Here is a 12,931-nt window from a genome sequence, read left to right on the forward strand (position 1 = left end):
TTAGATTTGTAAACAGAGATTTTTTTGTAACTATGAAAAGAGAGATGATTCAGAAGGTCCACAACTCTTTCATTTAAATTTGAAACCTCTAATCAAGAACCATGAACAGCCCTGGGTGGGTAGCTCAGTTGGTGAGAACATTGTCCCAATTTGTGGGTTCAATCCCCTGTCAGGGCACATACAAAATCAGCCAATAAATGCATAAATAACTGGAACAACAAGTTCCTCTCTCTTCCTCCCTCTCTTGCTCCCTCTCCCCCTTCCTTCCTCTCTCTCTCTCTCAAAAAAATAAATCAAATAAATTTAAAAAAACAAAACACTAACAGCCAAATATGTATTTGCTAAATGTTAATATTGTGTTGATCACCAGTGTTATTTTCACTGATTGATTTGAATTTACAATAGGAAAAATTATTTATTTGAACCTATAAAATAAATATATACAGTAAGTCCTCACTTAACGTCAGCGACAGATTCTGTGGCTTTAAGCAAAATGAAGTGTAATGAAACCGAATTTTACCACAGGCTGATTGATGTAAGCAAGAGTTAAGTTCCTGTGACATCTCATCAACATTAAGCGAAACGACATTGAACGCAGTGACATTATTCGAGGACCTGCTGTACTAATAAAGTATTTGGGTCGTTTTTTATGGTTAGGTCCCCATGTAAGATTTTGTTTGCGAAAAACATTCTGCTGTTAAAAGCCATTTGAAAACTTCTGGCTTAGAGCTTTAGACAAGTACATGAATGCATGCAACAATGTAAATGCCTCTTTGTTTGGGGGTCACTAAAGAGTGGGGTAAGAAGCAGCAAGTGAACCCTTTGTTATCTTATAGTCCCAGCAGTGGTTCCATGGACCAAACTTGTTAGGAATGATTGAATGAAAGGGAAGCACTCATTACAGAATGAGTGGTGATGGACATGACCTTTCAGGTGTCTGACATTTTATAATCAAAACTGCATATGACCCTCAATTTCTGTTTAATTATGTATTTTGGCCAATAAGAAATAAAAGAGAACTAATCGGCTTACTGCATTCCAGCAGATACGGGTGGGGAGGCAGCCAAGGGGAGCTTTATTTTTGCTTTATTGTTCAAATTGTGGGGGTATCGGGGAACAAATAGTAATTTATGACAAGAAACGACTAAATTACATGAAGGTTGTGACTCAATTTAGAATTAAATTTTAAGATGGCATTTTGAGTTTGCCATTTTCCTGGTTAAAAATAGACTTGCAGATGTGAGGAAGAGTTAAATATATACTTAGCTTTATAAGTGACAGTTTTTTTCCTGCCCTTGGATGAAATTATAATTACATATTTAATGGCAAATAAAAGAGCCACAAAATGGTTGGGCTTCCTAATAGAATAGAGAGTCCTCAGTTCCAGCTTCTCCGTAGGAAAATGAAGAGTAAATTTAGCATTTCATGCAGTATTTCGTTTTAAGAAACAAGAATTAAGTACTTTCCCACCAAATCTAAGTCACTGTTCACTATCTCATTGATAAGTGTTATTTGAGAGTTTGTAAAGCCACTGGTTAAGAATGCTACTTTAAAGTCAGTCTCTTGGCTCCAACTCCCACCAATAACACTTATCAGGCTTGGGGCCATATTATTTTGCTACTCTGGGCTTCAGTAAAATTAGAATGCCGTTCCTGTCTATCTCAGATTACTGTAAGAATTAAGTGAGTTTATCAACAATGTTATGTTGATTTATATTAATTTTGAAAAAAAAAATTTGTTAACATTTTTATAGACACAGTCAAAGAGAGAATGAAGAAAGGACCATCGCATCTGTGTCTGCTGATGGCATAAACATAACGCTAGCTCATCCGCTGAATTACACACACTTAGGAATCGCTGTCCCCCTTCCTGATGGAACACTGTTTGAAGCAAGGGCAGAAGTTGGAATTCTTACAAGAAATATTTTAATAAGAGGATCTGATAATGTGGAGTGGAATAACAAAATTCCAGCATGTCCTGACGGATTCGACACAGGTAATTTTAGCAGCTATAGTGGGACCACTTAAAATGTTTTCAGACATTGCAAAAATATTCCCTGGAGACAAAATCACTCCTGGATTGTTATGCTCTAGTAATAAATATGCTCCAAATCTCAGGGATTTGAAATGAGAAAGGGTTATTTCTCATTGATACTACATGTGTCCATAGGGGGGTGCTAATGTATTTCAGGATCTAGGCTGATGGAAGCTCCATTGCAACCGCAACTGGAGCTTCCTCAATCTCAGAGACAGGACTCAAGGTGGCTGGAGAGTTGAGCATCAGCCACTAATTACTTTGGTCCTGAAGTGACAGGTGTCTGTTCTACTCAGGTGCCATTAGAACTGCTATGCAATGCTTAACTTTAAGGAAATGAGTTAGTGCAAAGCCCAGTATATGAAAAAACTGGATATAAGAGAACCTGAATGATGTTTACCACTGTATAGAGCACAATGTATTTTACAAGTCTCTTTTAAATATTTTACATAATCACTAATACCATCACAATCCTATAAGCAGTTGAATAACAGATACAACTTAGATATAGCTTTTTCTTCAATGGAAAGTATACTATAAGGTAAAACTCCTTGGATTTGCTGCCAAATGACCTATGTTCTAATTCTAATTGTCAGCCAAGAAAAAGTTCAGGCTGCAATAAAGAATTAAAAAAACCCCACACATTTATTTGAGCAAAAGAATTACCACCCAGGAGCACAGGTTCGGATAGCAACCCAAAGTGCGCTCCGAACAAAGAAAGGCAGGGTTTTCAACGACAAAAACCACAGAATGTAATTCTTTTGTGCCAATGAAGGGTTGCTAGCTAGATGAGCAGATTGGTTAGTTCCAATATGCAAACGTGGGGGTGGGGAGGGCGAAGACTACTAGGAGAGGGTCAAGTCCACACGTTCCCACACAGCATTTGCTGTTCCAGGATGTTTATGGCTCAGCCTTGAGCTGAGTTTAGCAGCAGGGCTAGCAACTTAATAGCAGCTCTGAGAATTAGCAGCACAAGACATTCACAGGCCGCCTACCCCACTCCTCAATAGGCTCCTGACTATTTTAGGTGACTCTCTTGGCAATGCTTACTCCATTCTGCTTTCTCCCCCCATCATCAGTTCATTGGCATCAAGTCTCAAAATGCCCATTAAACCTAGTTTCACCCTGTTTAAAGTCAGAATGCTTCCTGTTCTGCTTACTTGCTACAGTTATAAGAATTAAGTGCAATCATGCATATCTAGTGCAATACAGGTGTGAGTTTGCATTAATTATCTTAATCCCCAAGTCTTGGGAAAAAGCTTCAGAGATAAAATGACAAAATACCTTTATCAGCATTCATTCACCCGCTCCAATATTTATTTAGTATCTTTGAAAAATACCGTAGTAAGTGCTTTAAGGAACACAGAGGCAAATGAGACAAGGAACTTACCTATCTTACTGTCTAGAGAGGATGATGTGAATGCAAATACTGAAGTTCCAGAAGGAGAGGAAAATTATGTGTGAATAAAAAAGATATAATTAGGTAGGAGAAAAAATCTTTATGTAATTAGAGGATTTTGACATGGTTTTTCTTTTCTTTTTTAAGGTGAATTTGCTACACAGACATGTCTCCAGGGAAAGTTTGGAGAAGAAATAGGAAGTGATCAATTTGGAGGCTGCATTATGTTTCACGCTCCTGTACCCAGTGCTGACATGGTAACTGGAAGAATAGAATATGTAGAGGTGAGAGGCATTGTTAGCAAATCACAATGCTTTGCCTGAGGTTGTCCTTGCAATGAATATGTATACGTTCATGCTGTTTGTCAGATGCTAGTTATAACCGGGTAGAGGAGACATATCTTTTTAATACACCTAATTATTCACCCATTTAATCATGCCAAAATTTTGTTTCTTTTCCTTATACTCCACATCAAATTCATCAGCAAGTGCTATGCACTCTGCCCACAAAATACTGTACCCTGAATCCGCTGTCCTTCTACCACCTCCCCTTGATCCCTAACCCAAGCCACTGTCACCTCTCATCTGGGCGGCTACCATTTTCTTCTAACCGGTCTTCCGGCTCCCACCCTTGATCCAGCAGAATCTTCACACCACAGCCGAAGTAAACATTTTAAAGTATAAATCACATCTCGTTACAGCCTGTTCAAAACCCAGCAATGGCTTCATTGGACACCTAAAACTAAAAGTGTGAGTCCTTCCCATAGGACCCACAGGATCCATCCCCAGCTGGCCTCCGATTTTATCTCCCGTGACTCTACCCCTGGCTCATGCCATGCACGACACAAAGGCCTCCTGCTGTCCCGTGACCACGTCCAACACATTCCTGTCTCACGTTCTTTGCACATGCTCTTCATTCCACTTGAAATGCTTCTCCACCAAATATTTGCACGGTTCACACTCTCATTCAGTCAGCCCTCTTTACAAATGTTCTCTTCAGAGAGCTCTTTCCTTGCCATCTTTATTTGAAATAGCTGCCCACACCCCTGCTTTCCTTTATTTACTCATAACTCCCAACATTAAATCTATTTTTGATTTATTTTATTTCTCCCTCTAGAACATAAACTCAATTATTTTAGAGATTTTATCTTTCTGGTTTTCTGCCGATTCCTCTGTGGCTGCAGCAGTGCTTCGCGTACAGGAGATTGTCAACTGATTGTTACTGAGACAAATATATAAATATATTAATAAATATGCAACTTATCCCTAAGAGATTAGGAGCTCCTCTATATCTTAGTTATATTAAGTCTATGTACTAGTTTTTATCAAGTATCCAGTAAAAGGAAGGAAGGAAGGGAGGAAAGAAAGAAAGGAAGGGAAGGAAAATAAAGTCCATAAATCCATTAAGCTGAGAACATTTCCACTGCAAACAAACTATTGAGGGTGATAGAGTTGACACCTACATTTCGTGAAACTCCCTTCCTCCTAGGATATGTTACACACTTGTGACGTCTGAGATATAGACTGAGTGAGGTTGCCAGAGTCAATCTGTATATTAAATATTAGTAATGGTTAATTTTGTATTTTTGGAGGAAGACTGGAAATAGGTACCCTCATATTTTACTTCCAGACCTCCTGGGATCATATTTTATACACACACACTCAGATATGCACACTTGCACACACTAGCATCCACTGTATTAGACTATTAGATTTAGATTTATTGAAAGAAAGTACAGCAGAGTGGTTAATAAGAGCACCAACTCCAGAATGAGACTAACTTGATTTTAAGGAGCCTTATGACCATGAACATGATATTCAACCTTTCTAAACTTCAGTTTTTTTGACTGTAAAATGAAGTTAATGATAAGTGGCTACTTCATAGGATTGTGGTAAAGACTGTGATCATGCACATACAACACTTAGCACAATATCAGGCACATGGTAAACATTCAAGAAGTGTTTCTTATTATTCTATAAGAATAAAAGTGAAGGAGAGAAGTCTTTTAAGAGGTTTTATTTTGCTAAACACAAAAGTTTCATAATAGACTGAGGTGGAAACAGAACAGTTAAAGAAGGCTTTTGTTCATTGGTATCAAGTATGGGTTGCTATAGAATGACTCAAGGTGGGTTGGGGGCCAAATATTTTCTAATGACAAACATAAGTAATATGGGAGATATAAATGTATTAATAATAATTAATATAAGATTGGAGATTATTTTTAAACAAGAGAGTATGAGCTAGGCAAACTGTGTTTATGTGGATCACTAAATAGTCATGATTTCTGAACTTGACAGGTATTCCACGCTGGCCAGGCTTTTCGGTTGGGGAGATATCCAATACATTGGCACCTGCTGGGAGATTTGCAGTTTAAATCTTATGTAAGAGGCTGTTCAATTCACCAGACCTATAACAGAGCTGTTACTATCCATAACACTCATCACCTTCTGGTTGAGAGGAATATTATATATGATATTAAGGGAGGAGCATTTTTTATAGAAGACGGCATTGAACATGGCAATATCCTGCAGTATAACTTGGCAGTATTTGTACAGCAAAGTACTAGTCTTCTGAACGATGATGTGACCCCAGCTGCATTTTGGGTAACCAACCCAAACAATACCATTCGGCACAATGCAGCTGCTGGGGGCACTCACTTTGGCTTTTGGTACCGAATGAATGACCACCCTGATGGGCCATCCTATGACCGAAACATTTGCCAAAAAAGAATTCCTCTTGGTGAATTCTTTAACAACACTGTTCATTCTCAGGGTTGGTTTGGAATATGGATATTTGAAGAATATTTCCCCATGCAAACGGGATCTTGTACTTCTACAGTGCCAGTGCCTGCAATATTTAATTCACTGACTACTTGGAATTGTCAAAAAGGAGCTGAATGGGTCAATGGCGGTGCCCTTCAGTTCCATAACTTCATGATGGTAAATAATTATGAGTCTGGAATTGAGACCAAGAGGATCCTGGCCGCTTATGTTGGAGGATGGGGTGAAACCAACGGAGCGGTGATTAAAAATGCCAAAATAGTTGGTCATCTTGATGAACTGGGAATGGGGTCTGCATTTTGTACAACGAGAGGCCTGGTTCTCCCATTTAGTGAAGGCTTGACTGTGTCATCCGTTCACTTTATGAACTTCGACCGTCCCAGCTGTGTAGCTTTGGGAGTGACATCCATCACTGGAGTTTGTAATGAGAGATGTGGAGGTTGGAGTGCAAAATTTGTTGGCATCCGGTATTTTCACACACCAAACAAGGCTGGCTTTCGATGGGAACATGAAGTGGTACTGATCGATGTCGATGGTTCACTCACAGGTAATATTATAATTTCTGATAAAATACTTTGGAAATATGTTTGCTTTAACCCAGAGTTCAACTGTCAGAGCAGACTCTGCTGAATCACAGACTTTACCCCGTACTGAACTGTACTAATGACTGAAGGATATAGGCATAGATGAGACATTCTTTTCTGGAAGATCCCCAAGCGATCAGATGCAGCCTCCAAATATGTCTTCTTTTCCCCTACATTTGCACCTTGGTTTTGAATTAATAGCAAATTTTGAATAGTTATGGAAACATTGATCACAAAAGGAAGCCGTTTTTGTTTTATAACACCTCCATTTTATTACTGTTAATTACACAGATAGAAACTGCTTATATAACTTCCCAAATTCTCCAGTCAATCGTGGCCCATACATGTATAAATTCCAGGTTTATTTATACAAGCAATGTAGACAGACTGGATAAATCCTGCCCAAATATTTTAAAGGAAAGTAGTAAGTTACAGGCCTGATACTAACCCTTTTCTTTCCTATCTGAATTATGAATTTGGAATTAGTTCAAGAAATATGTTAACTAAGAACGTTTTTTACCCAAGTTCACAGTATGTCACATTTTAAAGATATTTTTAGTCTCTAGAATTTAATGTCTTTATAAAATTTTAATGATAAAGACCTGTCTAAATAAGATAGCCAGGGCATGTGTGAGAGAGAGATTTTGCTTAATACTTTAGAAGAGAGAGAAAGTTGATAAGTAAAACTACAGATAGTAACAATTTACTTTTGAAAGACTTTGAAAGATGGAAGAAGATTCATCTCAATATTCAAACAGACTGAATTCTGAACTATATTTGTTGACTTCTGTCTCCTGTTCTAATGGTGGCCTTAAGAGGGAGAACATTTGGATGGTTCTAATATAAAGCTTTGTGTAGCCTTTATTAGTTTATTTAATTCAGCTTAGATTTTTATTTTTAGTTAGCAGTCTGTTGGTTAAGACTACAGGCTCTACGGCAGACTGCTGAATTTGAATTCTTGGCCAAGTTACTTATCCCACTTCCTGTCCCCTACTTTGGCTCTCATGGGTGCTTCAGATGCCATGTTTCAGTTACATCCACAATTAACTGCCTGACCAAAGAGTCCCTGCAAAGCCTCTGTATAAGGTCCCCTTGCCCCATGCCCCCCAAAAAAAATTTACCAAGACTTTTAGATTTTATTAGCAGTACAACGGGTCACAGTCCCTTTACGTTGCAGACCATTTGGTTTTTCAGTTTTATAACATGAAGAAGGAAACATGCTGATTGTGTTCATTTCCTAGGTCACAAAGGACACACCGTCATTCCACACAGCTCACTGCTGGACCCTGCTCACTGCACTCAGGAGGCCGAGTGGAGCGTCGGGGTCCCCGGGTCGGTCTGTGACGCCTCAGTCAGCTTCCACCGCTTAGCGTTCAATAAGCCTTCTCCAGCATCTCTGCTTGGAAAGGATGCCGTTCTCTCCGACTCCTTTGGTAAGAAGAACGGAATCGTTTAAACCACTAAATTAAATATTTTCCTCAACTTTCATCATCATCTTCTTGACTTGTCGCTCGCTGTTTAGAACATTGGGAAAAGCATATTTGTGTGTCAGAAGCCAGACAGGAAACAAATACACTCAAAATGGGCATGTGAGGAATATCAAATAAATGCATGGACCATTCTGATATTCTGTTGATTAAGGAACCTCCAGCCAGTGTTGTGACACAGAGCAGGAAAGCTGACATACCCTTAGAGCAAAACAGTATAAATACACCATTGTTCCTGCCACCAAACGCAAATGCTTTTGATGATCTTTGCTGATTGAAATGAGATGGGGGAGCATTTGCTTTGTCAGGATCTGCACACTGGGTTCCAGGGACTGTTGATTTACTGATTGTTTCAGGAAATATTGTAGCTGAAAAAAATTAAGATAAAAACTTCAAAATGAAAGTTAGTTTTACTTACGAAACGTCGGGTGAAAATATAATTCCATGCATCAGCAACCTTCGGTGGAGTTGGATTCTGGCAAATATAGGAGCAAATTCTAGAGGTGTTGGAAGATTTGAATTATATAAGTCTTATATAAGTCAGCATTTGGTTCACCACAGGCTTATCCAAAACTCAGTAGCTTAAACCCATGATCATTTATTTTCGCTTACATGCCTGAGGGCTGGGTTGGTTGATCTGGGCTGGACTCAGCTGGGAGGCTCTGCTTCAAGGTGAGGATCCAGTGGGCTTTGCTCTTCCTCAAGGGTTGAATTCAGGTTGCTCCACGTGTGGTTTTTGCAGGGCTGAGGCTGAAGGGAGAGCAGGTGCCTGGGGGAGCCTCTTCTCATGGCAGAGGCTCAAGCCAGCAGGCCTCACCCAGCAAGCACTTTTCAAGCCTTTGCGAATGTAGGTTCTGCTAATCTCCCGTGGGCCAAACAAGTCACCCAACATCAACAGGGCAGGGAAGTCTGCTCTGCCCCGAAGGAGGGGAGAGGACGAGATATTTGCTGAATGACCCAAATTATCATACCTCTTCTTATACGTGGCAGGTCTTCTGGACTGTGGTTTAGTGCCTCTGCTCATGGTCCTTTCAACACTAACTCCACTTCATAAGCCTAAGAATTAATGAAGTTGTTCTTACTTGATATTGGAATTTATTTTTTTGCCTTATTCCCAAAATAAAAAGTATGATAGTTGGTTTTATAATCTTGCTTCTAGATTCTTCCTCTTAAATTTGTAAGGGAAGTGGTTACAAATTTAACATAAAATTCAATCAGAGGAAAGGGAGAGAAAAAAATAGAATATGGGCAATTAATCACATATCTTTTCATTATATTCTAAGAGATTTTTTTCAGATCTTCTACTGAAGTTGTCAGGCACTCTCTCATGACCAAAGCATGACTAAATTACCTAGTTTGTCCTATTACAAGTAGTTCAGGTTCCAAGTTTGTCACTCTCAAAATTTAAGGTATGGCCAGTGTTTGTGGCAGGTCTAGTTGTAATCAGCTCCTTAAGAGTTCTAAATCAGACTTTTCAGTCACACTTGGTACGCAAGTTTGATTACCTCAACAAATATAAGAGACTCTAATAAAGAATCAGAACTTACGTTTGCTTACATTGCAAATCAATGATTCTGAAGAATTAAGTTCTTAAAAGAGTAGAAATGGAATTATATTTTAGATCAGTGATATTTAGAGAATTGAATAATATATTTAAGCATTTCTGTCATAGTAGTCATAATCATTGTTTTAATTTTTTCCTTTCCCTAAGGAAGAAAGGCTCCCTCTTAATTCAAAATTCCAAGTGAAAAAACATTTATGTTTCAGTTAAGTGTAATATTAAATACGTTTAGAACATAAATAATGAAAGGTTATGCTGGCTTCTTTAGAGACTTCCATAGACTAGACCAACCTTTTACATGTGCATTTGTCCATGATGGAGGAGTTTCCTAGGGGTAGAGGTCACTACTGTTTGTTTGGTGTTCTCCTACAGGCACGAGTGTTGTCCCGTTTCAGAAGAAACGACTGACTCATATGTCTGGCTGGATGGCTCTGATTCCAAATGCAAAGCACATCAACTGGTATTTTAGAGGCGTGGATCACGTAACCAACATATCATATACATCAACATTCTACGGATTCAAGGTAAGCAACGAGCTATAAAATCCATCTTCTAATAATTAGGGTTGAACATTACTCAGCCACAGGGTACATTCTCGCCCTTACACTGACTGTTGGGCCCAGAAGGCCGTTGCCTCAGATAGTGACCTATTAAAGTCACGCACACCCTCCATGACCTGCCCTGAAATCTAAGACAAGCCAAGAAAAGGATCCTTATTTAAGAATCAGAAGTAAGCAGTCCTCACATAGTAGCATACCTGTGCCCTGTTATTATTACCATGATAACAACCAACACTTACTGGATGTTTATGATGTTTCGGGCACCAGTTCAGGGCTTTATTATTGTGTGTTATGAAATATATCAAACACAGAAAATTATAGAAAATAGGCCAAGTCCTGATGTGCATGTCAACCATCTCTACCCGAATCTAACATTCTATGAATATTTACTTCTGGTTTTTAAAAAGAAATAAGCATTTTAGATGATGCCGAGTGCCCTGTGTAGTATATGGGGTACTCTCTTCATGTTCTTCACTCCCCCCCTAAGTGGACAGTGTCCTGAACTGGGAGTCTTCAGCTCCTTCATTTCTGTTCTTACACTTATGTGTGCAGCCAAAAATAAAAGAACCCTAGCATTGGTTGAACACATTATAATTGAAAACATTATAATGTTTTCAAACATTATAAAAATAAAATATTTTTCTAAATACAAACATATATGTGTGTGTTGAGATTTATATATATATATATAAGTGTGTGTGTGTATATATATATATATATATATATATATATATATATATGCAGAGGACTTTTATTGCCTTAGTGACAGAGTTAGTGTTATTGCCACAGACATATAAAATGTTAATAAACAAAATATAAATGCAAGATGAAACAGAAAGTAAAACCAAAACTTGTCTTAATATATAGATTCTATGTTCTCAAAATTAATGTGTATTAGGCAGGGTATTAACATATAAAACAAGTCACTTTTTTGAAAACTTTCATAGGAAGAAGACTATGTCATCATATCTCATAACTTCACTCAAAATCCTGATATGTTTAATGTTATCGATGTGAGGAATGGCTCCTCAAATCCCCTGAGCTGGAATACTAGCAAGAACGGAGACTGGCACCTTGAAGCAAACACTAGTACTCTCTATTACTTGGGTATGTATTCACCAGGCAGAAGTGGGTATTTTATATAATGCTTTGTGTAAAGGAGCAGAAAAATTGCTTAATGGGCAAATGTGTTATACAGTGCCCCACATATAGCAGGACTCAAGAAATGTTTGCTGAATGAAAGGACTGGAGATGTATCCATGCAGGGAAAAGCCTTGAGTTGAATTAAAAACTTACATTTTATGTTTGGAGATTAAATGAATATTTTTCATTTAAACATGGCCCCAAAATTTATTTCACAAAATTAAAGGAAATTATTATTTAATTATTTTTGGAAAATAAAAATACTTAAAAATAAATTTTAAATTATAAAATATTCATTTTTTTCAAGATATTTTGACCATGTGCTTCTCCATCAGATGTGCATTTTGTCAGAATTTCTCCATGTATATTCCGTGCATTTGAATTATACCGAGTTACTATTTAAGGAATATTTTCAGATTGCCATGATTTTGCTTACCTATGAGCGCTTTGGCCACTGTGTTGATTTAAACTGCTTTACTTCACGTTTAGTGTCAGGGAGAAATGACCTTCCACAGAGCCAGCCGGTTTCTGGGACCCTGGACCCGGACGTGAAGGACGTTATTATTAATTTCCAAGCTTTCTGCTGCGTCCTCCAGGACTGCTTTCCTGCACGTGCCCCGTCAGGAAGCCCGGCTCCCCGGAAGCGACCCGCCGCATATAAGTATATCGGCCTTTTGTTCCTTACTGCCTTCCGTGATCCTTTCCATACCTCACTCCTGGGTGAAAAAGCAGTGTCCCCACCTGCACGGTGCCTCATGGGTCACAGAGCACTTCTGTAGGCGTTACTCCGCTTGAGCCTTACAGCCACCCTCATGAGCTTACTGGTCATCTCCGACTTGCACAATGTTAGATCTGAATGATTAGACCAATTCCCTTATGACTTAGGTGAAGCCGAGTGACCTGAAGTGAATTGCCTGAGATCACAGAACTTCTTGATGGTACACCCAGAGCAGCAAAATTAGGGTGTCACAACAGCATGGCTTTGGTTGGAGAGAAAGTGATTCAGGTTGTGGATGGAAAGGAAGTTTTCTTCAATGTAGGAAAAAAAACGATATAGGTAGTTGTGTGTGTTGAGTATGTTACTAATTTCACATATTAGCTTGTCTACTTAGTGAAGTTATAAACTATTTAATTTGCATTCTGTCATCCTCAAATCATCTAGTATAATGCTACACTCTCAGAAGATGGTCATTAAATATGTAGAGATAATATTTAATGGAACTGTTTTTCTTCTGTTTTCAGCTTATGGTCAAATGATTCTTTTTGGCAATCGTCTCGGGAAAATAATTATACCATACCTCACCCAGGAGCAAATGTGGTTATTCCCGAAGGTAAATACATGAAGAAGTAAAATACTTGTGTTTATGCAGCACTGGGTTCGAT

At 38.5% G+C, this 12,931-nt stretch overlaps 1 protein-coding gene across 1 annotated transcript in view; it reads left to right on the forward strand.

The window, feature by feature from the left end:
- Positions 1-12,931, forward strand: part of PKHD1L1 (PKHD1 like 1) — a 101,905-nt gene that overhangs the window by 61,694 nt on the left and 27,280 nt on the right. The window contains exons 47-54 of the mRNA XM_081116746.1: positions 1,754-1,995; positions 3,581-3,717; positions 5,731-6,760; positions 8,039-8,230; positions 10,218-10,369; positions 11,353-11,512; positions 12,038-12,209; positions 12,791-12,879. Coding sequence (XP_080972872.1) covers positions 1,754-1,995; positions 3,581-3,717; positions 5,731-6,760; positions 8,039-8,230; positions 10,218-10,369; positions 11,353-11,512; positions 12,038-12,209; positions 12,791-12,879 — 2,174 coding nt within the window. The remainder of the gene's footprint in view (positions 1-1,753; positions 1,996-3,580; positions 3,718-5,730; positions 6,761-8,038; positions 8,231-10,217; positions 10,370-11,352; positions 11,513-12,037; positions 12,210-12,790; positions 12,880-12,931) is intronic.

The sequence above is a fragment of the Miniopterus schreibersii genome, assembly GCF_964146895.1.
Source record: "Miniopterus schreibersii genome assembly, chromosome: 17".
Classification (NCBI taxonomy): domain Eukaryota; kingdom Metazoa; phylum Chordata; class Mammalia; order Chiroptera; family Miniopteridae; genus Miniopterus; species Miniopterus schreibersii.